The 27,115-nt window shown below is 48.6% G+C and overlaps 14 protein-coding genes across 14 annotated transcripts; 5 read left to right on the forward strand and 9 right to left on the reverse strand.

Moving 5' to 3' along the window:
• Window positions 1–907: 907 nt before the first annotated feature.
• BT62DRAFT_863251 (uncharacterized protein) lies at window positions 908–1,401 on the forward strand (the record flags this gene model as incomplete). The annotated part of the gene is made up of 2 exons (XM_043182502.1): window positions 908–1,106; window positions 1,160–1,401. Coding segments are annotated over 2 exons (441 nt in total), but the record flags the coding sequence as incomplete, so codon positions are not given.
• Window positions 1,226–2,576, forward strand: BT62DRAFT_51946 (uncharacterized protein). The gene has a single exon (XM_043181238.1). The coding sequence runs from the start codon at window positions 1,601–1,603 to the stop codon at window positions 2,432–2,434; it is 834 nt and encodes a 277-aa protein (XP_043046715.1). The 5' UTR covers window positions 1,226–1,600; the 3' UTR covers window positions 2,435–2,576.
• Window positions 2,577–3,443, reverse strand: BT62DRAFT_52000 (uncharacterized protein). Its single transcript, XM_043181240.1, has one exon. The coding sequence runs from the start codon at window positions 3,184–3,186 to the stop codon at window positions 2,719–2,721; it is 468 nt and encodes a 155-aa protein (XP_043046716.1). The 5' UTR covers window positions 3,187–3,443; the 3' UTR covers window positions 2,577–2,718.
• BT62DRAFT_51959 (NADH:flavin oxidoreductase/NADH oxidase) lies at window positions 3,444–5,182 on the reverse strand. Its single transcript, XM_043181239.1, has 6 exons — window positions 5,000–5,182; window positions 4,676–4,951; window positions 4,196–4,625; window positions 3,860–4,143; window positions 3,659–3,804; window positions 3,444–3,602 (listed from the first exon to the last, which is right to left on the reverse strand). Exons 2-5 carry the CDS (start codon window positions 4,940–4,942, stop codon window positions 3,757–3,759), a joined length of 1,029 nt encoding a protein of 342 aa, XP_043046717.1. The 5' UTR covers window positions 4,943–4,951; window positions 5,000–5,182; the 3' UTR covers window positions 3,444–3,602; window positions 3,659–3,756.
• Window positions 5,183–6,871: 1,689 nt separating this feature from the next.
• On the reverse strand, window positions 6,872–8,939 carry BT62DRAFT_52041 (uncharacterized protein). The gene is made up of 2 exons (XM_043181243.1): window positions 8,724–8,939; window positions 6,872–8,648 (listed from the first exon to the last, which is right to left on the reverse strand). The coding sequence occupies exon 2, from the start codon at window positions 8,628–8,630 to the stop codon at window positions 7,020–7,022; it is 1,611 nt and encodes a 536-aa protein (XP_043046718.1). The 5' UTR covers window positions 8,631–8,648; window positions 8,724–8,939; the 3' UTR covers window positions 6,872–7,019.
• A 2,697-nt stretch (window positions 8,940–11,636) lies between these two features.
• BT62DRAFT_940616 (uncharacterized protein) lies at window positions 11,637–12,661 on the reverse strand. The gene is made up of 4 exons (XM_043187761.1): window positions 12,514–12,661; window positions 12,298–12,438; window positions 12,088–12,249; window positions 11,637–12,028 (listed from the first exon to the last, which is right to left on the reverse strand). Exons 1-4 carry the CDS (start codon window positions 12,650–12,652, stop codon window positions 11,739–11,741), a joined length of 732 nt encoding a protein of 243 aa, XP_043046719.1. The 5' UTR covers window positions 12,653–12,661; the 3' UTR covers window positions 11,637–11,738.
• A 93-nt stretch (window positions 12,662–12,754) lies between these two features.
• BT62DRAFT_1070878 (NADH:flavin oxidoreductase/NADH oxidase) lies at window positions 12,755–14,542 on the forward strand. Its single transcript, XM_043178702.1, has 6 exons — window positions 12,755–12,962; window positions 13,011–13,286; window positions 13,337–13,766; window positions 13,819–14,102; window positions 14,155–14,300; window positions 14,351–14,542. Exons 2-5 carry the CDS (start codon window positions 13,020–13,022, stop codon window positions 14,296–14,298), a joined length of 1,125 nt encoding a protein of 374 aa, XP_043046720.1. The 5' UTR covers window positions 12,755–12,962; window positions 13,011–13,019; the 3' UTR covers window positions 14,299–14,300; window positions 14,351–14,542.
• Window positions 14,543–15,493: 951 nt separating this feature from the next.
• On the forward strand, window positions 15,494–16,781 carry BT62DRAFT_915502 (uncharacterized protein; the record flags this gene model as incomplete). The annotated part of the gene is made up of 9 exons (XM_043183941.1): window positions 15,494–15,655; window positions 15,696–15,812; window positions 15,869–15,924; window positions 15,995–16,070; window positions 16,098–16,217; window positions 16,356–16,368; window positions 16,437–16,534; window positions 16,590–16,618; window positions 16,667–16,781. The coding sequence occupies 9 exons, from the start codon at window positions 15,494–15,496 to the stop codon at window positions 16,779–16,781; spliced, it is 786 nt and encodes a 261-aa protein (XP_043046721.1).
• Window positions 16,782–17,469: 688 nt separating this feature from the next.
• On the reverse strand, window positions 17,470–18,113 carry BT62DRAFT_878890 (uncharacterized protein; the record flags this gene model as incomplete). The annotated part of the gene is given in 2 exon segments (XM_043182569.1): window positions 17,470–17,907; window positions 17,925–18,113. Coding segments are annotated over 2 exon segments (627 nt in total), but the record flags the coding sequence as incomplete, so codon positions are not given.
• Window positions 18,114–18,219: 106 nt separating this feature from the next.
• On the forward strand, window positions 18,220–19,790 carry BT62DRAFT_925756 (FMN-linked oxidoreductase). The gene is given in 7 exon segments (XM_043184888.1): window positions 18,220–18,375; window positions 18,422–18,477; window positions 18,545–18,699; window positions 18,710–19,133; window positions 19,201–19,553; window positions 19,608–19,643; window positions 19,727–19,790. The coding sequence occupies 7 exon segments, from the start codon at window positions 18,353–18,355 to the stop codon at window positions 19,754–19,756; spliced, it is 1,077 nt and encodes a 358-aa protein (XP_043046723.1). The 5' UTR covers window positions 18,220–18,352; the 3' UTR covers window positions 19,757–19,790.
• A 1,528-nt stretch (window positions 19,791–21,318) lies between these two features.
• Window positions 21,319–22,174, reverse strand: BT62DRAFT_52492 (uncharacterized protein). The gene has a single exon (XM_043181255.1). The coding sequence runs from the start codon at window positions 21,973–21,975 to the stop codon at window positions 21,523–21,525; it is 453 nt and encodes a 150-aa protein (XP_043046724.1). The 5' UTR covers window positions 21,976–22,174; the 3' UTR covers window positions 21,319–21,522.
• On the reverse strand, window positions 22,154–22,381 carry BT62DRAFT_873007 (high mobility group box; the record flags this gene model as incomplete). Its single annotated transcript, XM_043182533.1, has 1 exon — window positions 22,154–22,381. A coding segment is annotated over one exon (228 nt), but the record flags the coding sequence as incomplete, so codon positions are not given.
• Window positions 22,382–23,316: 935 nt separating this feature from the next.
• BT62DRAFT_879959 (S-adenosylmethionine transporter) lies at window positions 23,317–24,386 on the reverse strand (the record flags this gene model as incomplete). Its single annotated transcript, XM_043182608.1, has 6 exons — window positions 23,317–23,490; window positions 23,540–23,725; window positions 23,777–23,935; window positions 23,989–24,083; window positions 24,135–24,291; window positions 24,345–24,386. The coding sequence occupies 6 exons, from the start codon at window positions 24,384–24,386 to the stop codon at window positions 23,317–23,319; spliced, it is 813 nt and encodes a 270-aa protein (XP_043046726.1).
• A 113-nt stretch (window positions 24,387–24,499) lies between these two features.
• BT62DRAFT_1070881 (Arginase/deacetylase) lies at window positions 24,500–26,856 on the reverse strand. The gene is made up of 7 exons (XM_043178703.1): window positions 26,371–26,856; window positions 26,110–26,319; window positions 26,006–26,062; window positions 25,814–25,959; window positions 25,547–25,758; window positions 25,229–25,493; window positions 24,500–25,175 (listed from the first exon to the last, which is right to left on the reverse strand). The coding sequence occupies exons 1-7, from the start codon at window positions 26,792–26,794 to the stop codon at window positions 24,831–24,833; spliced, it is 1,659 nt and encodes a 552-aa protein (XP_043046727.1). The 5' UTR covers window positions 26,795–26,856; the 3' UTR covers window positions 24,500–24,830.
• Between the last annotated feature and the right edge of the window lie 259 nt (window positions 26,857–27,115).

Here is a 27,115-nt window from a genome sequence, read left to right on the forward strand (position 1 = left end):
GGGCGTAAAGAGAGCAAGAGGCATTGCGGATAGGAAGAAGGCGGAAGTATAGACATGTATAACAGGTGAATGTGGGGTGTCAGTGTAGCCACAATGTACAGTATTAGCCAATTGGATGAAGGTCAAGAATTACGGTCATGGATAGACAACTTATTGATGATTTCGAATTTATGTTTAGCGTTGCAACGGTACTGTTTCTGATACCCATAGAATGAAACATTCACACAGATGATCCAAGGAATACGGATTCGACGACTCTTAAGACGACATGATTAAAATTCATACTTGCTAATATGGCAGTGCATAAGTCGCAAGCGCCAAGCACGAACAAGCCTGGAGATAGGAAATCAAAGCAACCAGAGTATGAGTCGAGCGAGAAAAAGACTAAACGCTTATGACCGATATGCAGGCACTTCGTCTACGCGGGCCGATTGGAAGTCTTGTTCCCACACATGCAAGTGCGTTTAAACTTTCATCACACACAGTGATACAAGAAGAAGCTGCGCGGGAATCTGCATGAAGTTCTCAGGCATAGAGAAGGTCGTGCAAATGTCAGCTTCGATATTATCTTCTCGTGACCAAGTGGTCCCAGGCTTGTGGCGCCGACGTCAGTTATACTTTCTATTCAACGCCAGTTCTCGCGCCTTGACGAGTTCGACTGGACCACAAAGCCAGAAATCCAATAATTGGTTACCACAGGGACTGGCTTATCGATGCCTTTGAATACTTTGCGTATTCCCTTGACTGATTGAAGGTCAGTACCTCATTGGTCATTCTCAAATGCACCCTCCCCTAATCCAAAGCTACACACGCTTTCCGAATCACAGTGATAGGCGCCGAAAGACGTGTATTCCGTCAAGCGATGGCACTTGTCGACAACCGCCAAAGCCGGCAAATGTCATCTCGTATGCTCCTGCTGCTCCTCTCCGCCTTTATCCAGTACGCCATCGCCACACTCGAGAATATCACAGTTGATGATACAGATGGACGCTTCGTGTACCAAGGGACTTGGAACGACCATTCCATCTATAACTCAGTCTTGGACTATGGCGGAAGCCACTCTCTGAGCGGAGATGGTTCTGCAGACGCCACTTTTACATTCACAGGTTGGTTTCCCCTCGCTACATGCATGGATGCGTCGCTGAGATTTCCGTCCAAGGAGTTGCTGTCTACTACCTCGCACCGCTTTGGCCGTACAAAGTCGATACCGAAGTCACACTAGACAATGGGCCATCCACCACCGTCGATCTGACGGACACTTCTGTTACATCGGTTGGGAATGGCTCAGAAACAATCATGTGGGATGTACGATGGAGCGAGACCGGACTGAGCAATACTCCACATACTCTTCGGATGTCCATGGCGCCTGACGGGCAGTACATCGTCGTCGATGCAATTAAGTACGTTTCCCACCGAGACCCCGCACAGACGCTTGTGCTAATCAACAAGAAGGTACACCGTCGACAAGCCATCAAGCTCGATTCCAGCTTCATCGTCCATCTCACCCTCTTCGTCCTCACCCTCCGCAGCTTCCCCCCAATCTCACAAACCCACGTCCATTGTCGACGCCGTCTCTACTTCAGAAGAAGAAAGAGAGAACATGGTGGCGATAGGTTTAGGCGTAGCCCTCGGCACGGTGACACTTTTAGCTGCCATAGGTCTTAGCGTCTTCTGTCTGCGCCGAAAACGAGGGAGTCCTCGGGTATCGTACCATAGCACTCCATTCCCTTCTGACCCGTCCCCTCTCCTCTCATCAACATCAACAGCCGCTACTACCAGCGCACAGAGAGGCCGCCGCCCTCTGACACACCATAGATCCACACCACCTGTCCCACACGGCAAGGTATATTCATCTATCGGCAACGTGTATACCGTGCAGGATCCTTGCGACCACCCTGATAATAGGCCCCTATTGTCTACGGCAGCTGAAGACGATTATAACCCGTACCACGAGCACTCTCAATCACCATCCACATTCATGCTTCCCTCAGGGTCCACGATGGGTCAGGGGCAGAACGCAGCATCCTGGCTGGAATATAGCAAGAAAAAAAGAGACAACGTCTCTTTGTTGGGTAGCGATTCTCAACCATTCTGGACATCGTCGCATCGTGTGAATTACGCTCAGCATAATCCTCAGGTTGGGACCTTCATGGGGTTCGACGATGCGAGCATAGATGTGAAATCGTCCACCGTTTCAGCACCGATGCCGGCGGCTGAGAAGAAACGACAGCGCTTTCCTGGTGATGTAGCTGGTGTTTCCGATGTGGATACCGAAGCCGATATTGTCGAATCCAAGCAAGAAGTACTGGCTCCATACGGTACCGGGTTTGATGCCCGAAAGGCTGTCGATCAAAGGACTGGGATGGATACGAATGAGGATCGGGCATGGAATGAGAAATGGATACAGGGTCGCACTTCCGGGTACTATCAGTGAGAGAAATTGGCTTGGAAGAGGAGTTCTTCGTTGTATGTGACTCGTAGTTGACAACAATCACAGATGTTTTTCCCCCGAACGATGTAGATACCACATAATGACACCTCGTTTAGCGGCTCCGGAAGAAAGATGCTGTACCGTAAATCGTGGGAGACTAGGTATAATCCTCGCTTCCGATTTTACCTAGTCTGATTGTTGGACAGACACGAAAAAGATAACAACTTGAAGGGTGTGACGATGACAGGGCCCGAATGCGAGTCAAGCTGTCACCTGGAGTATTCGAGTCATACCTCAACTCTATGAGTCACCACGGAGTAATATATATCAATGGTGTCGAAGATAGATTCGTTTCCCCAGTACCCAGTACCCAGTCTTGGGATTGCATCCTCTTCCCCGCTCACTATGCCCTCTAAAGCACACCAACGCCGCAGCCGCCGGGCAGCCCGCCCACTAATTATCAGGGTCCATGATCGTAAAGCCCACATCCATGGCGTCCTAGGAGAATTCGACTCCAAGTGCAATGACATCAACGAGGCGATTGAAACCGCTATCCTCGAGGAGGTAAAGCAAATGTCGCTGCGTTCGGAGAAGAACAAAGGTGCAGTGGTATATCGACCTTCGGCCGAAGACCGTGTTCTGATAGGGGATTCCCAGAGAATGAGCACGAAGAGTTCGAGATGATGCCGGAGAGCGGCCATCTGGAGGAATGGGAGGCTGTTGAAGTGGAGGAAGAAGAATGGGAGGACCTTCATGTCGGGAAGGAGAAAGAGAAGATGTCGTATGCAACTGCGTTGAAAGGAAAGCCCGGGGGATAAAGGGGATGGTTTCGATGTTTAATGGAGAGCTGACGACGTACGAAAGAGTTTTTCAGAAGGCGATCATGGCCTACGCAGTATTGGAGTTATGAAGGATACGAGGGTCGAAACATAGTCGGACGGCTGGCGGGGGCTGGTGGCTCCGGTTACGTTGACAGAACCCTCAGTAGTGAACGAGGCAAAGCGAGAAGATGTAAGGTAGTTGCGATATGTACAAACGAAGGTCATGGATATCATAGTGATCTTTCAGATGGTTTTACGTCTTGTGAAAATGCGATCGTCTTATCCATCTAGTGAAGCAAATAAAAGCTTCACCGTTGTCATTCATGAATATGGTATAAGTCATGGATAAGCTATTGTGAAGGAAGTGAGTGAATTTAACAATTGTCTCAAGCGAGAGGGTACATACATCTATAACAATGACTTGGCATTGTAATCTTCGGCGAATGGATAGTCGGTGTATCCTGTTGGTATAGTTTCTCCACGAAGGTAGAAAGTCTTTCTATCCTATGCGTTGAGCGCAATGTCTCTCTCTAGTCTATACACCAGGTCAGGCTGCAAATGAATACTTCAGTTATCTATCAGATAAGAGAAAAATAAAACATCATACATTCGCGATGAAATGCCTTCCAAAGCCAATCAAGTCCCCTTTATTTTCTGCTGTATCGATTGCAGATTCGCGACTGTATCCTCCCGCTGATATCAATGCCTTCGGAGACCAGACCCGACGGATGAAATCATTCTCCTCATGTACCCCAATATCCTCTTCCTTCCGACCATACAAACCGACCATCCTCGGCTCCACAACATGAAGGTATGCTAACCTTGGCTGCCGCACCTTTAGCTGCGAGGCAAGGAATCCGAATGTGGGCTTTGGGTCGACCATCGTCATCCCTGGTGCATTCTTTGAGCGAATCCCTCGTGATAAGATCATGGAAATGCACACCGTTTGAATTATTCCACGGACTGATCCGGTAACCAACCCTCTCAGGTCCTATGGCCGACGCAACAGCATCCACAACCTCTAACGGGAACCGCACCCTGTTGGAAATCCTGCCTCCATATACATCCGTACGTTTATTTGTCACGTCTTGCGTGAACTGGTCTAGAAGATAACCGTTGGCTCCATGAATTTCTACTCCGTCGAATCCCGCACTGATGGCATTCCGAGCAGCCTGCGCATATAACTCGACGTACTCTCGGATTTCTTCTACAGTCAGTGGCCGAGGTGCGACCGCCTCATGCGATAATCCGACGTCAGATGCAGACACGTAGGGTAGACCCTCGGACGCGAGAATTTTCGGATCTGCTGCTCGGCCTAGCGCCCACAGCTGGCAGAACATGTATGAACCTTTCGCATGGACAGCGGACGTGATCTACTGCTCCGTGAATATAACATTACAAAAATGGACTGATCATTCTGCACCTCTTTCCAAGCATCTATCTGATCCTGATTCCAAATCCCTGGAACATTGTCGTATCCTCCTGCTCGTTCAGCGATGCACATGGCCTCGGTAATAAGAAGGGTCCCGGGGGTATGAGCACGTTGTTCATAGTACTCCTTCACTATGCGAACATGGGGTATATGCGCCTTCGATGCACGGAAACGCGTCAGAGGAGCCAACACTACGCGATGGTTGAGCGATATTGGGCCGACATTTGTTGGTTGGAAAAGTTTGGGAGCCATGGTCATTGTATCATCCTAGGGAAGGTCAGTCCAATTTATATAGGCTACGGGGAAAAGACGAACGGGATGGTCGAGACTCCGTCGGGGGGAATGGCTGAGTCAAGGAACACTAATAACTGAGTAATCTGGTCGGGCAGGCGGAACCATGATTATCTCGCAGGAAGGCAAAAAAATTGGTAGAGCGAGGACAACATATCCACTTCGTATTCGACGATGGTGGTGGAGACAAGATAGGCAGAGAAAGTGTCGGCGCCGTTCAAAATGACAGCCGGCTTGAGTCGGGGGCCGTTGGCAAGCATGAATAAAGCGGCAATCCCCCCATCCAGGCCCCATAGCTCGCCATTTTTACCAGTACTGTAGGTAGCCGAGATATGCAAAAAACAAACCACTTTCTGTAACACGGCGCACTGGCTCCTACCTCTAGAAATATAACTATGGATTAAAAATCCTCTTGTGTGTGTTGGCTTATTTTTTTGACAGAGTTTCGAGCAAGGATGGTGGTGTCGGCCAGATGCCCAGTGCAAGGGCCAAAAATTCGAATGTAAATCTGTGTCACGAACTGTCACAGTGAGGTTTGGAGAGACGTCATATCACGTTTTGTCACGCATTTTCTCTTCTTTTTTTTCATTCAACAGCTTCTACGCGCTCTGCTGCCCCAAAGATTTATCTGGAGAATTATATTATGATATTTATTTACGTGCTAGTCTTTCCCAGCATTTGGCTTCCCTCTATATGCAGTTATACAGTTCTGCATCCTCCAATTTGACCACTATTTCATGTTCAATGTGATGAGCTCTTGCGATTTCTCATTTCTGACTGCTGTAACTTCTTCACATACATCATCTCTATATACATGAATTTTTCCGAGGTCCCAAACAAAAGGGAATGCGTCGATAAACTTGATATGCATATCCCGGCTCAGTTGCACATGCCGATCCACCCATGGGTGCGGAAAAAGGAGGTCTGACACGCTCCGCAGAATTGAACCACCGAAAATCCATAATCATCCATGGTAAACTGTTAAACTTCATCAGTACTTGGCCCACTGGGCACTTCAAGTTCCCACCGAACCGTGGATCTGAGTCTGTTCAGGTGTCAATGAGCTACGCTCCATCTTTGCGATACTCAGAAGCAGATCCGAGTCATGCGATGGATTGACTGTTGAGAACAACGTCATAAGTGTCACAGTGAAAGAAGTCGCGTATTTCTCTCTTCTTATGCCTCCAGTTTCATTCAGTCAGAGGTAAGGAGTCCCTCTTCGCTGATTCAAGCATTGTCGGGAGCTAGAAAAGGTGAAAGAATACGACGATGATTAATATGTAGACGCCGCAAAGAATGTCTGGGTGCGCCGCTGCACACACCGAACCGTCGCTAGACGGAACTAGCAGTGGAAGTGCCTGAGAGGTGAACGTTTGCGCAACAGATATCTTGCAGGGAAGGAGAGGGAGACACGTGCTCTTCTCCCCATTTTGAAATCAGGCAGGCAAAGCAGATCTTCGGTCCGAAAGACGGTACACCTGCCGTAGAAGAAAGATTCGCGCCTGACAGATGGTCAAGCTTGAAGTTCCACCCCGGGTCCCACACCTAGGAAACCTGCATGAGAAGATTCGGCGATAGAAGAAGTGTTATGCATACTTGTTTGGAAACCCTCGAACGAAAAGTTGGGAACCGCGACCACCGGTGTATCGTTCTTCTCACAAAGAGCTGTTCTTCGAACGGGGGCCTTGTCGCGAGCTTGCCGGATCGAGGATTCGAAAGGAGGGAAGACAAGCGTGCCGCCGGCGTTGATATCACGACAACGACCCTGTTTGAGTCAAGTCATCGAAGATGCCCTTGAATATAACATTCCAAGGCCATCACACCCATTCGATCTCAAGCCAGAGGTCACGAAGGGTATAGGAGAATAATTAACATGCTAAACCACACTAAAAGCTACAAAATAGTTGAGGAAGAAGGCATACCAAAAGGACGAACGCTGTAGGTCCTCGAACTATACTAGTACAATATTCCAGATTTCCTGGAACAATATGATAAGAAATCCACAACGAAAAGATAACGGAAGTGAGAAAAAACCAACCATTCGTCAGTCACCTCTCCAACAACCTCCAGTTTTTGGTATAGTCCATAATCCGTCTGATCCATCATCAAATCCACCCAACCCCAAGCTTAGCATATCTTCTTCTTCATCCTCGTCCTCTGAATCAAGCCTCACTGCCCATGACTTCCGAAGAGGAGAACCAGAAGGCCGAGCCTGATCTTGGGCCGATTTCGACAGAGGGAGCACCGTATCGTGTCTCCGGAACACCATCCGCGCGACCAGGTGCGCCATACTGGCAATGACCTTCTTCGGCGACCTTGACTTCTTCTTCATCGGCTGCATACTCCTCAGCGGAGACGACTCTTCGCTCCGCGGCGACATGACGATCTCATCACCCAACTTCAGCCTGAGCAAAGCAGAAATCTCCCTCGTCCTCTCTTTCTCACGCTTCCGTTCGCGCTTCGCCTCTGCTCGTGCCAGCATATCGCCACGATCGAGCATGGTATACTCCAACTGCCTCGCTACACGCTCGGCGGCTTGAGACCGCTTGCGTAGCTCGATCAGTTTTTGAAGGTCAGGATCTGAACAACCGTTGACAACCAAGGGGTTGAGGTCAAAATTTTCTGGGGAGGGGGAACGTGGCTGGGGTACATCATTGGCGTAATCTATGAGTAACAGACTATGACGATCAGACGGTTCTGGTTGAAGAGAATTTTCGTTAGGTGGCGCAAGAAGGGAGAAAGGCTGTATTGGCGGATCGTATGGATCATCTGGTAGATCGAGGGGCTGGATCGTCGGACTAGGATGTGGCACATGAGGTGCGTCGTCCGGGACAAAATCGTATATCAATGAATAGAAAGAGTCGTCCGGGGGAGATTCGAGTTCATCCGGGGGAAGCGTGTGAGTACGCATGGTTGGTGACTGGAGCCACCAATCCACGTCGGAATCGATAGAGTCCAGTTGCTGCGGGGAAGGCTCGTAATAGTGGCTAAGACCAGGTTGGGAATCGTCGACATCTAGAGGTGATAACGGTGACAGCGGAGATGTGGTATTGTCCTCTGGGTGATGCTCTGCTAGTAGAACACTTGGTTCCGTATGAGTAGGACTACTCCGAATATCCGTAATCTTGCTGGACTCCCATTCAGGTGAAAGAGGCGAGAGAAGGCTGTCGTCACTAATGAGGGGGAATGGCAGAGAGAGATCAAGCGGCGGGGCAAAAGGCAGAGGCGGGGCCGCTGGTTCGTCCGTCGGGGGAAGAGCCGTTGTCGGAGTAGGAAGGGTAGGAGGTGGTGAAAGCGGTAGGAATGACATGCCCAGGTCATGGTCTACGAGCACTGGCGAGTCTAGTATACCCCCATATGTGGCTCCCCTAGGTAGTATATAAGCCACACAAAGAGTGGGAAGCGGCACACTCCGCCCCAGTGGTGAGCTGCTTGATGGAGGAGAAGGATACGCGGCCAACACTTCACCTTGCAGGCCATCGTCATCGCAGATGTGGCCTACTTTTCCGGTGCCGTCGAGAGAGGAAGGATTATTTGTACACGAAATTCCGAATAGATTTGAACAAGTCGAATGTGAATCGAAGGAAGCGGATGTAAGGTCATCAGACGATGGCTGCTGGTCGTACACAACCGACGTGTAGTCCATCCGGGCCATTAGGGAGTAATTTCAAGCCTGGATAGAGAATCGTCAGATTGTCCGATTTCCTCGAAAAAAGCGGAAAATTGGTAGGCAGAATATAGGACTCACAGCAAGACAACAGGTTAGAGGAAATAGTACGTTGTCATGGTAGAATCGAAAGAAATGCAGCCCTCTGGCGTGCTGCTAGCGGTGAGTGATGGTGGGGAGATAGAACCTGCCAGTGCGTGCTGGATTTCCGCCTTCTGCATCGTGGCTTAGTCAGCACCTCGTGGTTTCGAATTTGCCATTCGGGCCAAGTCATGTTGCTGGTCCGTTGGGAATTCACTTGGAGCCCGGAGTGATATTTATTCATTGTGTGTAATAATGGACATGTCCATCCACCCTGCCCTGAAGAAGAATCTGCGGCTGATATCCCTTTTTATCTACACATCTAATACGTCTTTCCTAACTCCTAACATCGAGTGGCCGTCCATGGTATATCACAATTGAAGGGAACCTGTTTCTGAATAGACGCTGTCAAAAATGCAGCCCCAGGTTGTCACCAGCAACGTTTTTCGTCTCACACATGACAATCGGCCGTTGGTCACCAGTTTCGTCGTCCGGATGGAATTGTGATGTACGAATGAACCCTGCATAGTGAGAAAACCCGTACGGAGGATCCGTCCATCGATGCTATCGACACGCATGCATTGGATGAAGGTGCGGGGAATAACGGACTTCGGATACGAAAGCGTTATGTCCAAATAATAATAATTTAGATACATAATGCTCCCGTGAGTCGGATAAATAGCAAATGCGATTTCGTTAGGCTGAGTTTCGGCAATGAGAACAGGATACGCTGCCCGAGGTTAGAATCTTCGAATACAAAGCGGACTCCGAAACTACGGATCGCGTTTCCGAACGCAAGGCTTCAACGGATCCTAAGCAAATCCTAAGAGCGTTCAACTGCGGCTGGGCAGGCCTGGTGGGTAGGGCTTATCCTCGAGGATTGGATCCGGTATACTAGACAGATGAAGCCAGACGGTCCAACAGTGCTCTTGCTTCGTCCCAAAAGGACCCTTTCCAACACTACCTCACGCTGATCAGAAGCTTGCGAACTTGATCGATGGCGTATCATTTATCGTTCATTGTTTGTTTTTTCCGGAAAAGGGTCTGGACACGAGAGATAAGTCTAAGCTCGATTCGCCCAATAAAAGAACGGTTCTTCAGGCCTAGGGCGATTACATCAACGCAGCACATGAACGATAGCGAGGCTATGCCTACAAGATCCGAGCAAGCGTTACCAAGCTGGTTCGACGTTTTATATGAAGTTGACGCAACGGTTCCGTAAAGATCGACCGAGGCTTAGAAAAAAGATGCGCCTCGTCGTCGGGCTGCTATCATATAGAACTTACAGTACGCACAAATAAGACTGATCGGATGCGAACCAAAAAATGCGTTAGTCCATACACATCGTTGAGCTGTGAAAATGTCCGCATCTGCGGGTAACAGGCCAAGATTAAAAGGTGGACGTCAGGTCTTTTTCATTTGACCCTTCTCCAACCGGGGCAGTATGACCAGGTTGACACGCAATGCTCAGATGTCCGCTTTCAGCGCTCGACTGTCGACAACACCTGATTGAACCAGAAAGTACATCAATCAATATGTAACCTTGCTGTGAAAAATCCATACTGACGTTCTTCAAGTTATTCTGGATAAAGGTAGGTGCATGAGACCGGCCAAGTCTAGGAAACTACTGATACAGACCAAGAAGACCGACAGATACTGCTTGATGTACTCTGTTTTAGTGATTTTTAGTCGGGATGGTGATTGCCGCAATGCAGAGGGAGCATTTGGGCAAAAGTAAGACAAACCTGGTGTTCCCAGTCAGCTCAATGTACAAGTATTCACAAGCAGATGGGCATCCTACCAATGGTGGTTATTCGTATTTCTTGGGGTGAAGAGTCGGGGGCTGTTGGACGGCCCAGCGGGTGTTGCGTTCACCGCTGCGTCGGTCGCATTCAAAGACTGTTGAATGAATAAGCAGAGATACTCGCATGACAAGGGCATTGTAGATCAGCATCGAGGGGATAACCAGAGCCACTTGAGTTTTTGTTCTGCGCGATACAAGAGAGAGGGCCCGAAAGGAAAAGACACGGGCTGGTTACCAGGTTAGAATATGATCGGACGTTGCAGGAAGGTCGTGGGAAAGCATTAGTAACATACACGATCACGTGCATTAACTAACAGTAATTTAAACAGTAAAAATTTGTTTCATGTCGGACCCTACCACAAAATAAGGGAATGTCATCAACTAAAAATATAAGTGTTGGTGGAGAGATGATGGGGACAAGGAATGGATCAATGAGGGGTTGAAATGGAAGAGGAAACCATTATAATATATATACTCAGAGCAGGGAATCTGTGCCTGCCGGTCAGAACGCGTTATAGATATGTGAAGATGATGCAGAATTAAAACCTACTCTACAATTATAAGGCTCCGCTGCAGCATGCGAGACGATGAACCAAGAAATCAATAGGTCGCCCAGGATTTAATCTCGGCAACATGTACAACTTTCGTAGTAAGATAAGAAAAACAGCTACGTAGTCATAGAGATATAATGTGCACCGTCACTTACTATCTCCTTTGAATAACCACCAGGACCCATTGGTGGAGTTCTTGAGACGAGTGATCATCAACGGGACCTGGGTAGACTTTCCCCTGCTTTTGGCTTAGGTTCTTCTGCTTTTGGCTTAGTTTCCTCTCACCCTGCGGCCTGTATTGCTTTATCGGCAATCGGAGGCGAGCGCTAGTGCTCTGGTGACTACTAGGTATCGTTGACCGGCCTATATACTTTACAGATCGTCATTGGATCAACAATATCTTACCCAAGATCTCTGCGAGTCCAAGGATTGGCCAACACCTGCGGCCATCGTCATGATCTTAACTGCAAGTTATAATGGGATTAAGAGCTACCGAACCTATTATCATTCTTATAGTTCACCGAAAGGGCGAATCAATCGACTAAGGATCATTGAGATGTCAGCTGGAAGGAAGGTTTTCCAGATGGCGCAAGATAAGATTATTGTAATACATGCTATGATACATTTAGTACAAACAAGGACATAAGAAAGAGATATCGATCAGAGAGGGAGAACCTTGACAACGATCAGAAATTCATGGCCTTCGAGCAGCTCACCCAAGGGCCACGATCCTGAAGATGCAACATGTGCCTTCAGAGCAGCTAGCGGCTCTTCGCGATCAACATAAAACTTTGTATCGACAGAAGAGACTGTCCCGGCAGCGGGCCGCTCCTCAAAAAGCGATCCCCGAAGTTGAGCGTCCTTGAGGTAGTCCACCGTCGCCACCGATAACATCCTAGGGGCGGTGCGACGGATGAAGTCGAGGTCGATATTGTTGATCCAATGACGATCTGTAAAGTATACAGGCCGGTCAACGATACCTAGTAGTCACCAGAGCACTAGCGCTCGCCTCCGATTGCCGATAAAGCAATACAGGCCGCAGGGTGAGAGGAAACTAAGCCAAAAGCAGAAGAACCTGAGCCATTGCGCAGCATGCGGAGAAGCATCGTTGCGATTCCTCTGCGACGATGCTTTGAGTGTACCACAAGCTGTGTAATCCAGCTGACGAGTCCTGGAGAGCACAGTAAGTGCCAGAAGTGTATTCCCATCTGTGGCTTACCATCTCCATAGCTCCATTGGGTGGCAAAGGCATAGCCGACAAGGGTACCATCATTGAGTGTACAAAGTGCAAGTGTCGTATGCGCTGGATCACTGAGACACTCCGCACGTGCTTTCGAAGGCGACAATTTTACATGTGCGCCTAGGATGAAATACCTTTCAGTGGGCGAATGATGCCAGGATGGCCTGCGGCATCTGTATTTTTTTTTACACATACCTGGTTTCAGAAGAGAATTTTGTTTAGCAGCTTCGCTACTCCAGACTCCATAGTGGGCCCCAAATAGCTCTGTGCACGCTGTCAAATAGGCATCAGTAACGTCGATACCCTTGACAATGCCGAAATGCAAGTCAGTCATCGAAGAACGTATGAAACAGGCGGAAATGACGTGCGATGATGGGATCGCCCCATTAGTCATATTTGACGCTGATTGGCAATGCTCTCCGTTGCTCGCCGATTGAGATCTTCAACGACGTCGACGACTTATGCGTACTCTCCACCACCACCACCATCGTCAGTTGCACGTCAAATACGAAGTGATATGCCGTCCTCGCTCTGCCAATTTTTTGCCTTCCTGCGAGATCATGGTTCCGCCTACCCGACCAGATTACTCAGTTATTAGTGTTCCCTGACTCAGCCATTCCCCCCGACGGAGTCTCGACCATCCCGTTCGTCTTTTCCCCGTAGCCTATATAAATTGGATTGACTTTCCCTAGGATGATACAATGACCATGGCTCCCAAACTTTTCCAACCAACAAATGTCGGCCCAATATCGCTCAACCATCGCGTAGTGTTGGCTCCTCTGACGCGTTTCCGTGCATCGAAGGCGCATATACCCCATGTTAACATAGTGAAGGAGTACTATGAGCAACGTGCTCATACCCCCGGGACCCTTCTTATTACCGAGGCCACGTACATCGCTGAACGAGCAGGAGGATACGACAATGTTCCAGGGATTTGGAATCAGGATCAGATAGATGCTTGGAAAGAGGTGCAGAATGATCAGTCCATTTTTGTAATGTTATATTCACGGAGCAGTAGATCACGTCCGCTGTCCATGCGAAAGGTTCATACATGTTCTGCCAGTTGTGGGCGCTAGGCCGAGCAGCAGATCCGAAAATTCTCGCATCGGAGGGTCTACCATACGTGTCTGCATCTGACGTCGGATTATCGCATGAGGCGGTCGCGCCTCGACCACTGACTGTAGAAGAAATCCAAGAGTACGTCGAGTTATATGCGCAGGCTGCTCGGAATGCCATCAGTGCGGGATTCGACGGAGTAGAAATTCACGGAGCCAACGGTTATCTTTTGGACCAGTTCACGCAAGACGTGACAAATAAACGTACGGATGTATATGGAGGCAGGATTTCTAACAGGGTGCGGTTCCCGTTAGAGGTTGTGGATGCCGTTGCGTCGGCCATAGGACCCGAGAGGGTTGGTTACCGGATCAGTCCGTGGAATAATTCAAATGGTGTGCATTTCCATGATCTTATCACGAGTGATTCGCTCAAAGAATGCACCAGGGATGACGATGGTCGACCCGAAACCCACGTTCGGATTCCTTGCCTCGCAGCTAAAGGCGCGGCAGCCAAGGTTAGCATACCTTCATGTTGTGGAGCCGAGGATGGTCGGTTTGTATGATCGTCTGGATGAGGATATTGGGGCACATGAGGAGAATGATTTCATCCGTCGGGTCTGGTCTCCAAAGTCATTGATATCAGCGGGAGGGTACAATCGCGAATCTGCAATCGATACAGCAGAAAATAAAGGGGACTTGATTGGCTTTGGAAGGCACTTCATCGCGAATGTATGAGGTTTTTTTCCCTTATCTGATAGATAACTGAAACATTCGTTTGCAGCCTGACCTGGTGTATAGACTAGAGAGAGACATCGCTCTGAACGCATACAATAGAAAGACGTTCTACCTTCGTGGAGAAACTATACCAACAGGATACACAGACTATCCGTTCGCCGAAGATTACAGTGCCAAGCCATTATTATAGACGTAAGTGTCTTGTCGCTTGATGTAACAGCTTTGTGTTGATCATCCCCAAGTGTCAGTTTGTCTTATCCTAGTTAATAATAACAGCAAGGATTGTTTGAGCTACTACGCCAACATGAAATTTCCCGAATATCTCTAACGATCTTCTCCATCCGGGATCAATGCAGAATGAGAAATCCGGCATGAATTTCCGTCAATGATCGAAGGCCCATTGTCTATCTGACCTCATGGATATTCCAGGACAGGTAGCTGCTGGAGCTATTTTTCCGGCTTGCTTCCCTTGGCTGAGCCAAGCCATGACAGAGACATGTCCACGGAGATTACCTTGTGAGCTCCGGTTGTGATTTCTGCTCGGACAGCTGGGACGGTTTTCAGATTGGGGCTCGGCTCCCAACCACCACGGAGCAAGCATCGGCTACTTCCGTCGCTTCCAAAGACAGAACAAGACTTACACTCGTTATCAAAGAAAGAGTCAACTTCTGTTCGTACAGTGTAGGAAAGAACCTGATCTTTTGCCCGGTCTAAGGTCTACACTTATCATGTAACCATTGTTTCGTGACAGCGCATGCAGGTTCCCAACATGCCCTGCCACCTCTGGTGGGAGTCGGAGGGTTTGATTCATTTCCTGTTCTAAGGGAAGAGGGAACAACCATTTCTCGGATCGCCGCAGGTCCCAGTAGGCCCAGCCAACAGGTTTTCTTCGAGGACCTCTTGTCACCTCTAACAACGTTTTCGTTCGATGCGTCACCAAGACCATTGTGATGAGTGGAATAATAAAGTACCGTTGAACTTTATCCATCATTGAAGCGAACTGAGCTCTCCGGTGCAGATTCATCTGTTCTTCTCTTTCTTGCCCATAGAATTAACAGAGTACTTCGAATAAGGTAAGGTTATCACAGCTCCCTCACCGGAAAGATTTCCCGTAGCGCGGGACGACTGGGCTGGGATGTTCAATGATGTAAACCCGTCGTTGCCGGAGACCCTTCCATTTGAACCCAACCTTGTTTTCTAGGGTCACGGTTGAGTGCAGCCATGGAGATCAGGTGTCAAGTCGAGAGTAAGCGCTACGAAGGGATCCGTTATCATACATTTACCGCGCTAATTTTCCGTAGTGAGCGTATAAACGGCAGAAGGCCTCCCTCAGTAGGTCAACCAACCAGTCTTTCTCTCACTATCCTCATAAAAGTCGCAGAACAATGATCTTCAAAACCTTTGTCGTTGTCGCACTCCTTGCGGTTGCCAACGCACGCCCTAACTGTCGCGCAGCTAGCTGCACCTTCCCCGCCCCGCTTTCAACCAGCAGTCTTTCCTCATCCAAGACCATCGAAGCTGGTGAATCTTTTGATGCACACCCACTGGTCCGTTCGCATGCCCCAGGACCCTACTGATATTTCATAGGGCGGAAACGTCAGGTTCGACCGAGGATCCGGTGCGTGCGAAGGACAAACCGAAGAAGGCGATGCTGCCGCTGTCTTCCTCCTTGAGGAGGGCACGACTCTGTCGAATGTCGTGATCGTATGTAACTACTTTCATTCTAGTCGTTGTTAATTTTTTTTCTGACGTATTCGTAGGGGAACAGATCAAGCAGAGGGTATTCACTGTCTCGGATCGTGCACGTTGACCAATGGTGAGTGACTGTATCATACTTTTCTTTGCGATCCTTTAACGTTGACTTCGCGACGGTGTGGTTCGGTAAGGAATAGTAGTGCTTATAAATTTAAAATGAACGCGTACTCATATCAACATTTTGCTGTGGTAGAGGATGTTTGTGAGGTACGTGAGAACCGTGTTCCTTCGTAGTCCATTTTGCTCACGAACAGGAGCAGGACGCGATCACCATTAAATGAGAGTCAGAAACCTCCACCATCACAGGAGGAGGTGCCAAAGGCGCTGACGACAAGGTCGTCCAGCACAATGGAGGTACGCTGCTAGCTAGATGAAAGGCACCAATAATGACGAGGGTATAATTAGGCGGCACCATTGCTATTGATAGCTTCTGTGTACGGGATTCTGTTATACATGTCTGCGACTTTGTCTTATTCATCACCATTACACTAGGTCGAAGACTTCGGTAAGCTTTACAGAAGCTGCGGTAATTGCGACGAGTAAGTAATTATTTTGCGTCTTCACATCGTTCAGTCCGCTCATCCTTAACGTGGTGTGAATTTGCCCAGCACTCAACCTTTTCCAATATTATCGCCTCTTCTGGAAGCACCTTGGCTGGAATCAACTTTAACGTAAGCTGATTCGATTCTTGTTCCCCCCATACTTTCAGCTAATGATCATTTTTAGTACGGAGACACTGCCATCTTCGACACGGAGTAAGACTTGATCTTTTTCTCCTCTTCCACGGGCTGATGGATTATTAGTACTATTGGAACGGACGACGTCGACAGTATTTGTGATACCTACGAAGGCAATGACACTGGTGATGAGCCAACGAAGTTGACTTCTAATACTTCTAATGACTACTGCCAGTTCTAGTCAGACCGCTTTGATACACATCGGTCGAACATCTTGTGCTCTTTGATCTAATTAAATGCCATCCCAGTGGCTTCAATGCGAATTCTAGTTCACCCCAAATGTTGCTGCAACAACGAACCCAAAATTACTCCCAACGATGCGGCATCTACTAATCATGTAGTCGGAAAACTAACCGATGCATGCGTAGAAGTCACAGCATGGTGATACACCGACTCAGCGAATCGACTTGGGTGTCTATACCTGCTATCGAGGCAATATTGAGTTCCCTGGGACGAAAGAAGTGTCATTCAACCTCCACCTCCTGTGTTCGTTCGCTACGTCATGACAGTGTTGAGAACATTACTCCCTTCTTTCAGTCGTGGGTTGACAGAAGTGTTTATATTTACGGCGCAGCGGCCGTTCATCGATGTAGGCCTAGATTCAAGGCCGAAGGAGAGGGGGCCCCTGTAGGTGGGAGCTCATCCACGACTGCTTTCCCTCGTTCGCTCTTTCATGCGTGGCTAATGTAATGGTCTACAGTCGAAGAATCAGAAGGACGAACCGACATGGCTCCTCCCAAATAGTTCAGCTCACCGGATTAGCGACACGTCGCAGGAGAAGCGTATGGCTGGTGATATTCGTCGAAAATCAATTGTTGTATTTGGTTCAAGCGTAACGGCGACTTTGTTTATTTCGAGCAAGAAGGACGTTATGCCTCTCGCGTCCCACTGGTGCAGTTGTCTACTTGAGCAGAACAGCGAGTTCTCTGTAAACCAATGATCTTGGGTACCTGCCAAGTCTCTAGTCCAGCGTATCGCACCTGTCGGATTTTTGCGTGCTTACGCGCAAAGCTGTCAGAAACAACGGCGACATATTGATGGAGCCATTGCTTTACCGAAATGGAGACTAGGGCAGTGATGAGACTGAGAGTCAAGCTGATGAACCACAAGCTGTTCGTCCACTCATCGGGATGGCTGGGAGAAGAAAAGGTAGTAGGGGAGGAAGGAATAGAATATTGGGAGCCGTTCGATGTGGTGACCTTAAGGATTTCAAAGATAAGAAGTATAGATGCCTGGTTGTAATTTGGTTGCATGTATTGTGACGTTTGTGCGACGAATGTTGTGAGTACTGCAGAAAAAAGACCCGCCTACAATATCGTTAGACCATTGGAAGTCCAATTTTTGAAAGAGACCCGTGACTCAGAAAGATAAGTAGGACATCAATGGCATCCCCCCACTCTGCCAACATATTGGTGTCAAACTCGGTGGCTTCGTCAAGGTAGATGGACCATATCCGTGCATTGTCGGACATCTCCTGGCCGTAAGGATCGGGAGGGCAGCGCGTCTTATAGTTGCGTGCCTAAAATATATAAATACTTCACAGCAGAAAAGTACAAGCAACCAAATACACTAAGTCTTCCAAAATGCAGCTGATTCCTTTTCAGTCCAAAAAACCTTCCGCTCGATCAGTGACCACGTCAACAGCACGGAATGCGCCTGCCGCTTATTTTGTTTTAGAGTTACCATAGATTCCAGAACCAACAGCTGACAAAAAGGGAGCAACGAGATAATATACCTCTCTTACTCAGCCCGATGGCGACATTAGTGTTTGTCAGCTAGTAATATCAGCATCATATATCTAAGGGGATTACGGATTCTTACTATTTGTACATTGATAAATGTCTTCAAAGCTCTTCCAGCCGACGAGCGTAGGCAACCTAAAGTTGAAGCACCGCGTGGTGTTAGCTCCCCTAACGCGTCTTAAGACAACCCCGTCCAACGTACCGCACACAGAAATCGTAAAGGAATACTACACCCAGCGTTCGCATGCACCAGGTACGCTCCTCATCAGCGAGGGAATCGTCATTGCTCCAAAAGCTGGCGGGCTCCCCCACTTCCCTGGTATATGGAGTCAGGAAATGATCACTGCATGGGAAAGGGCTCGTAGTACCCGGACTTTTAATTGCCAATACTTACTCACCCTACCAGGTAACTGACTCCATCCATGCAAAGGGCTCCTTCATCTTCTGCCAGCTCTTCGGCCAAGGTCGCAGCGCAGACCCCAAAGTCCTCGCAGCAGAGGACTCCTCCTTCCCCTACGTCTCCGCTTCTGCCATCCCCCTCTCCACCAGGCCCAGCGACGTGCCGCGTCCATTATCCGTCGACGAGATTCACGAATATACCCAGCTGTTTGTCCAGGCTTCTCTGAATGCTATCGAAGCAGGATTCGATGGCGTGGAGATCCACGGCGCGAATGGGTACCTCCTGGACCAGTTCACACAGGATGTCTCCAACCATCGGACGGATGAGTATGGAGGGAGCATTGAGAATAGGGCCAGGTTCCCATTGGAAGTTGTTGATGCGGTAGTCAAGGCTATCGGGGCAGAGAGAACAGGATATCGCGTCAGTCCGTGGAATAAGTTCCAAGGTGTGTGCTCAACTCTGTATTCTTGAATCCAGTCTGACCAGAAATAATGGTCTAGATATGACAATGACCGACCCAGTGCCGACATTCACCTACTTCGCTAACGAGATCAAGCGAAGGCATCCACACTTTGCGTATCTGCATGCCGTAGAGCCTCGTGTCGCCGGGACAGCTTTCCGGGATGAAGACGAGATCAAACCGCAAGAGGAGAATGACTTTCTTCGAAAGATATGGGCTCCGAAACCATTCATCTCTGCTGGGCATACCCGCGCATCGGGTATCGAAGCAGCAGATGAGAAAGGTGATTTGGTTGCCTTTGGAAGACAGTTCATCTCCAATGTAAGCTGCTGCCTCCACGTTTGTTTCCTGCTAAAACATAATTTGAGCAGCCTGATTTGGTTCACCGTTTAGAACAGGATTTACCTCTCAATCCGTATGATAGGGGAACCTTCTATATTCCTGGTGCGGTTGCGAAGGGGTATACAGATTATCCATTCTTAAATTAGAAAGTGTAGATACCAGGATGCAGATTAATTACATACCATGTGAATATTCCAATGCACAGACTTTAATGTTTTATTTAACATTTATAATTCGTTATGGAGTTAAGATCAGACAAGGAAACAATTACCACCTGCTAATATAAACGGATGACTCACAGCGAGACATACGGGGACAGAGACGGGACGCAGGCATTCGAGTTTAGCATGGACTTAGAGGAGAAAGCAGAGGTCTATGACCGAGAAATGGCTGCCCTCGCCATCCGAGCAATGAAAGCGATGAACTACATGAAAGAAGATGAAGAAGTAAAACACTTACACTTCTTTGCAGACAACACATCAGCATTTGATGCCATATTCGACCCCCTACCCAAAACTGGTCAAGCATTTCTCAATAGTTTTCCATCGATACACATGCCAATTTCTTGACAGCAACCTAGCACATACAATCAAAAGTTCATGGTGCCCAAGTCACAAGGACATTGCAGGAAATGAAGGAGCAGATTACTTGGCAAAGAAGGAAGAAGAAAAATACAATGGAAGTCATAGGCAGAACAAGAGCCAATGTTGAGAAGGGAAGCAGAGGCAAGGACACTGGAAGAGTGGAGGAAGGTGTGGGAGGCCAGCCCCAAATGTGGACACTACGCGATGGCAAACAGAATCCCACTGTCACTGAAGCCAACATGGCACCTCTTAGGTCTCGCAATGAAAAGGGAAATATTCAGCCAAGTTCTTCAGTGCAGAACAGGCCATGGATACACAGGTGAGTACTATTCATGATTTGTACCAAGCAAGGATGTTGACTGTCCTTGTGGTGAGACATTCCAGACACGGGAGCACATCCTATATGAATGCCTTCTCTATGAAGAGCAATGAGAGACTCTTCGAGATGTGTCAAGGACCATATACCTACCAGACATCCTTATTGAAGGAGATCCATACACAATATCATTTGTTTCTTGCTTACCTTTTTACTCTATCACATTCTGTGTTCTTACTTACCCATTTTGTCTACATCTCGATCACTTACTGATCACCCATAAAAAACCCTAGAATAGCTTTTCCGCACCTCAGTTGTTTCTGCTATCGCTGTGTTGACTGAGTGTGTGTATATCTTTACCTTTACCATTCTACACAGATGCTTACATAGCTCTTACAGTTTTTACAGATATCCTTTTCTTATTAGGTACAGTATTACTCAATATACCGAGGATATCTGTGCCTATCTCTTCTCACAGAACTCCCCAAAACCGCATTCCACCCTTTCCCAATTGCATCGTAAAAGTGCTTTACACAAGCCCGGGACGAGGCCTAATACACTTGCATTAGGCTCCATAACATGAATCTGACACCAAAATATGAGTTGTTTCTGCTATCACTGTGCCGACTGAGTTTCTTATGGATATCCTCCTCTCATCAATCCTCGGCACCAAGGAAGGAATCACAGCGCCGAGTGATTTCACGAAAAACACGGAAGCGTTCACCTGTCCGGTAGAACCACCCCGTTAATCAAATGCTGAAAGCAAAAAAACAAGGAGCAACTTTTTCGGACACGACCACGCGCATAGCCGGACCGGGTCCCACCGCTTTGTCCCCAGGCTCGAACAATGCGCGCTGAGCATCTAAAAGAACTAGTAATATATATACAGCGGTTAGGCTGGTACGATTTTCTGATTTTTTATTTGCTATAGATCAACTATAGATACCTATTTTTTGGAATATTTGTGGGCAGTAAGGGAAGAACTACCCAACAATGGATATAGCGTAAAGATAACAATTACAAACGGACCTTTTGTCAAATACAGTAGTCGTTGTTCTTTTTGTCCATGCATACATATTTAGGAGGGAAAAGCGCCAAAGTCAAAATACTCATCCGTATTGTGCAGCGGCGGGGTCGCGCCATCGTCAAAGTTCGAAGCACCTGGCCCCAACCCGAAGCCTCCGATAGGCCCGCCAGACGGATACCGGTAATAGCCTGCATCGAACAACGACAAGGTCACGCCATCGTCCAAGTTGCTAAAGTCCGACATGCCTAGCTCTGACCCGAGAGAGAAGTCACTGTCGACGTTGACCATAGGCATGCCATGTGGATACCAAGGAGTATTTGCGTTCGCCTCTGGTCTCATCTGAGGGCCGACTTGGATGGATTGAGGTGGCCGCATAGTCCCGTCAGCAAAGTCGTACTGGAGCAGTGATAAGTCAGTGTGAATCCCGTACAAGGAGAACAGTTCGACGAACCTGAGGTACGACCGGAGCAGGGTACGAGAGAGGTTGAGCACAAGCGAACACATCCGGGATGGGGAATGTGAGCGCAGGAGTAGCGATCTGGGGTGTCGCGACCTCTGGCTCGGGGGTCGTGCGAGTAGGCGGGCTATAAAGAATGAAGGTAGCCTCCTGAGCAATGGTCATGGCCTTTTCTTCGACACCCTTTTTGCCTTTCCCGCGTTTTTGCTTCTTCCTCCTCAACATAGGTTTGTACTCATAGCCGGGGTGCTGCGCCTTATGTCTTTCGGCCACTTCGAGGGACTTCTTTTTGTACGGCTCCTTTTCCTGAGACGACAACTTGTTCCATTGTACCGAGACGTGCTTGTTAAGATCATTCGACTTGCAGTTGGGGTACTTGTCTTTAAATTCTTTGCGTCGTTCGGAGAGATAGATCATGAATTGGTTGGCCGGACGGCGGATATGGTCAGGTTTCAACAGGTGAGAAGCGACATGTCGACGACGCGAAGGGGCTGAACTCGAAGCATCAGAGGGGGTGGATGGTATAGACGATGGGGCTTCAGACACCGGGTCGTCAGGGTGCACAGCACCGACGATGTTCAACATCGACAAGCCTTCATCTGTTAGGAACGGTTGGTGGGTGAGATACAGAAGACAAAGAGTCAATATTCGACTCACCGACCGCGTCGCACGCGACAGGTACCTGCTGGGACAATCGTTCGGAACGAATGGACGTAGTAGAACGAATGGGAGCCATAGAAGCACGTTGTTTGGGAAGAAGATGAGTGGAAGGGAGTTCACAAAGGAAACTAGATGCGTCTGCCTGAATGAAAGGAGGGAGAAACTCTGCACATTGGACCCAGCTTTTGTCGGAGGCATCGGATTACCTAACAAACAAAAAACGTGAGCCCCGCCGTTAATGGAACGTCGTGTACGCCTCGAGGCATCAAAAAGACCGAAAGGGAAACTCCCTGGCACATGAACAAAATTGAGCTGGATTGGGCAGCCTTTAGACCCATTTCTGTCTGTAACTCTGGTCCCCGAACGCCTTGACATCAGTCGATCGCCCATTATAAATGGGATTAGTAGATACTCCTGGAAGGCTCTTGGATGGCTGTTGAATGCAGTGCTTAGGATCGTCTAGCACTCTGAAATAGATGAGAGAGAGCTTACTAGGGCTTTCGAATACTTGGAACCGCGGGGGGGAACGCTTGGAAGATCCCTGCACATTGTCCGCTTAAACTGGCCATATTGCGTCGAAATAGATTTACATTGTTCTTATCTCCACCCCGATGAGTATTTGACGTGCCGTGTTATCATGCCGCCGGGCAGGGTCGATTTAGAGATTGAGTCCTCTGCAGTTGGCAAAGCCTATAGACAACAGTAAAATGGGATTAAATTCAATAATTTTACCATCCCATTAAACCATGGACGGCCCATTCGTAGACACCCAGGAAGACAGCACCACCAGCCGATATCCATAGCGTTCGCGGAACGGCTCCAGCAAAGAGAGCCTTCGGGCCCTCGGTCCTATAAATTGTCTTCATTCTAGCCATAAGCGAAGGCAGCCGCTCTTCCGAGTTCTATGCATTGTTCGGAGGGAAAAGATGTACACAGGTAGCAAGTGCTTACCCGTAGATCGAGCATAACCCGAGTTTTCAGCACGTCCAGCGGTGTTGTCAAGGCTGCAGCGACACCACCAGCAATACTCCCGCATACGGCAGCTTCATGCGCATACAACGGTTTTCGTTTGACAAATTTAGACAGCCGGAGCTTCAACAATTCGTACAAGGGGAACTGGATGGACGTGAACGGTATCTAGGATGATATATCAGCACCTAACCAAAAAAAAGGTAATAGAACGCTTACCTCTCTCATAACTGTAATACCAAACCCACGATAAAAGCCCCGAAGGCTGTCATCTGCCAGAATGCGCTTAGCCGCATCCCACGACTGCGCGGCACCGTAGCTTCCCGTCTGCGTACGCGTCTTGATGACTTCTGTAGGTACACGAATCAAGCAGGCTGCCTGTAAACATGAGTCATAGGAATCATATCAGAAGAATGCAGAGGGCCGCATACCACTTCGCCAACAGATGCCGACACTATGTGCGCAAGGGGTCCCTGGAAGGGAAGAACCTGTTTCATCGTGTCGTATGTCGAGAAAAAAGCCGCCGCTTATCCACGTGTAAGCAAATATCGTGGAATATGGACATCGTGGTGTTCACCTCCTGGTGCGCTGCCTACCACGACACTACCGATGCCCTTGTACACTCCTATGAACCCTCCAGCTCGTGCGAATCCCTGGGCAGATTGCAGGCGCGTTTTCAGTGTGTCGATTGGAAAAAATAGAAGATCCACAGAGGTCCCTGCGAGTCCGCCTGCCTTGAAACGGTAAATGGTCATCCCTGAAAAAAAAAGGGGGCGAAGAGACATACGATGAGAGACTGGAGGAAGGTAGGCGCGTGGTCGCCGACCATGGTGGTTGAGAAGAAAAAGGGATACCGGATCTTTCGGACATACCGGATCTTTCCAACCTGCTGCATCGGATCCGAAAAAAGATTAACCAAAAACATTTATTTAAATAATTTACCTATAATCAAGAGAAACTCTGGCTTCTGGTATACAACAGTTTTAGTATACATTTTTTTTTTGGTGGGGGCTATAGCAGAGGCCATTTAGCGACACAGTCGCCTCCGGCATGCAGCCAAAGGGGTCTCCAAGAATTTAAACCCAGGGAACGGAATGCATTTTACGCACGAACGGCACCTCTGCCGAACAGTGTGGGACTCAACATTTGTAATACCCACTAAACCTCCCATTGGTTTGACTGGGGATCGAACTTGCGTGGTGACGCAACCCAGGACCGAACATCCCTATATTGCAGTCACATATGTCGAAGGCCATAACGGAAGATCTAGTTGTCAGGTATCGACTGATGGATTTGGTCCAAGCTTCAGTATCACCCTCGGTAGTTTCTTCGTCAGCTCGACCCCATAAGATGAATCGCCCTCACTGTCTGCCACTGGTAGTGATGCCCTGCCTTTCCTTACAGGAGATTTCTCCTTCATCGCTGGAGAAACACCGCCCTTCGGTGAAACACTACCTCCCGCTTTCTTTCGCTCCCTCAAGGTCATTGCCATGGGAGGTGTCACTCCTGACACTTTCACCATCCCGCTCTCCAGCGATGTAAACACTTCCGCAGCTTTATCTACCCATGGCTCGACGGGACCTGGCGCTCCTCGCCGTTTCTTAGCGACCTTTTCCAGCTAAGGGAGAAACCCAGAAATTAACAGCCACAAAACAAGTACAAATGACTAACCAGGATGAGATTGTCCAGACCCCACCAATCTTCTTGGACCGTTCCTGGTGGTAAATCAGCCAGGCCCATAAGATGAGCGAACGTCGCGCTCGTCAACGCTCGGCCACTATATCCGCCCTCCAAGACACTGATAATACGCCCACCCGCATATCGCTCGCTCAGACTACACGCGTCTTGCGCGAACCGGTGGTAGAACGACGTGGGGACTTTACGGTTATGTCGGGACATGGACTCATACTCGTGTTCGCACGCATCCATACCACAGCTACAGAACGTCCAATCAATTCGCTGAGAAGGAAAGGGCAAAGGAGAAGTTACCTGATAAAGAACAAAACGTCGTTTCCGGGTCCGCCTGTTTCATCTAGAAACTGTTCTGCCTTCTGCAGAATCCCAGCGTACCGCTGGGGGTACAGCACATCAAAGAAATGCTCTCGGGATTCGTAGGTCTGGAGATGGATGTTCTCGATGTACTGTCCATGGGCTCCATGTATAGAAACAGACGCAGCCTGGACGAGTTGCGGCTTGCCGTCCTGAATTTACATGTACATTAGCATTCATCCATATGTTAGCCAGCGAAAGGGATACCTCGCAAGGATAGGATAGAATATCGTGTATAGAGCCGTAGTAAATTCGAGGGCCTGGTTTGATATCGGGAGCACCGCCTTCAGACTCGAGGGTTTTACGATAGGATTCCTCGTTGATTTGCCAAACAATGGATTGGGTACCGTTGCCTAAACAAGGCTTAGAACGAGCCTGGACTTGACAAACGCTGCTCACCGTGGTGCAGATCAATATCGAATATCACAACCCTGTTGATCCCGTGCTGAAGATGGGCTGCAGGAAATAAATGCCTGTCTTTCTTCTCAGACGAGGAAACATACCATGGGCAGCTGCAATAGCCACATTGTTCACGAAACAAAAGCCTTCCGGGGTATCTTCACCACAATGGTGGCCAGGTGGCCGGATGGCAACAAACGCGCGAGTGACGCCGCTGCGCTCATCTTTCTTCTTGGACGAGGCAACAACCATGTCGACGGCCTCGCATACGGTTCCTATAGCTCCCTGGATTGCAACAATAGATTCAGGGCATACTTCATACAGTATTAGTAGCATGCCACCACCAATACGGAAGGAAGACGCACAGTAGAGGTCACCCTGAGAATATCCTTCAGGTATCTCGCTCTCTCCTTTTGCAATCTTGTCCCGACTCTCATCAGCCCATGACTTTATCTTCGGTATGTAAACGTCCCCGTCCAAATCTCCGTGAATAAATTTGACTGCAGGATGTTGCAGAATATCAACAGACGCTGTACTTCGAACGATCTCCATCTTATCTGTTCCCGCTTCTTTGGCGATGTCCAAGCGGCTGAGTGCTGCTGCGAGATCATCTGGATCTCCGTCGGCGTCAACATCTGAAGGTATCCGCGAAACGGCAGCGGCCACACCCAACTTAACGGCACGTAGCCGTTCGGGGCGTTCAACAATTAGAGAGGTATCTTTGGACCGGATATACTGGTGCTGATAGCAGGCATCCTGGATGAATACACCAGCTTTTGCGGGAACCATAAATCGTCGTTGAGGTCGTGCAAAATTCGTGAGCAAATACCAAACAGAGTGCGTTAGTGGTGTCGAAAACGAAACGAAACGAACTCAGAACTATTTAGGCAGTCTGTATCACGTGTCATATTTAGGGCAAGCTACGTCGCGTCGAAGCGCGTCGCGCCCACTGGGAATAACACAGCAATCCCCTCAGGTCCCTCTTTAGAGCAAGTTCAGCAGAATAAATGGCGAGATCGCAGAGCCGACATATTAATGGCAGTAGTTATCGATGAAAATTCTCTTTCATTGGTGACAGTTCACTCCACTCCCCTCGGTGGATCCTTCATG

Source organism: Guyanagaster necrorhizus, assembly GCF_019112545.1.
Source record: "Guyanagaster necrorhizus MCA 3950 unplaced genomic scaffold BT62scaffold_1, whole genome shotgun sequence".
NCBI classification, from domain to species: domain Eukaryota; kingdom Fungi; phylum Basidiomycota; class Agaricomycetes; order Agaricales; family Physalacriaceae; genus Guyanagaster; species Guyanagaster necrorhizus.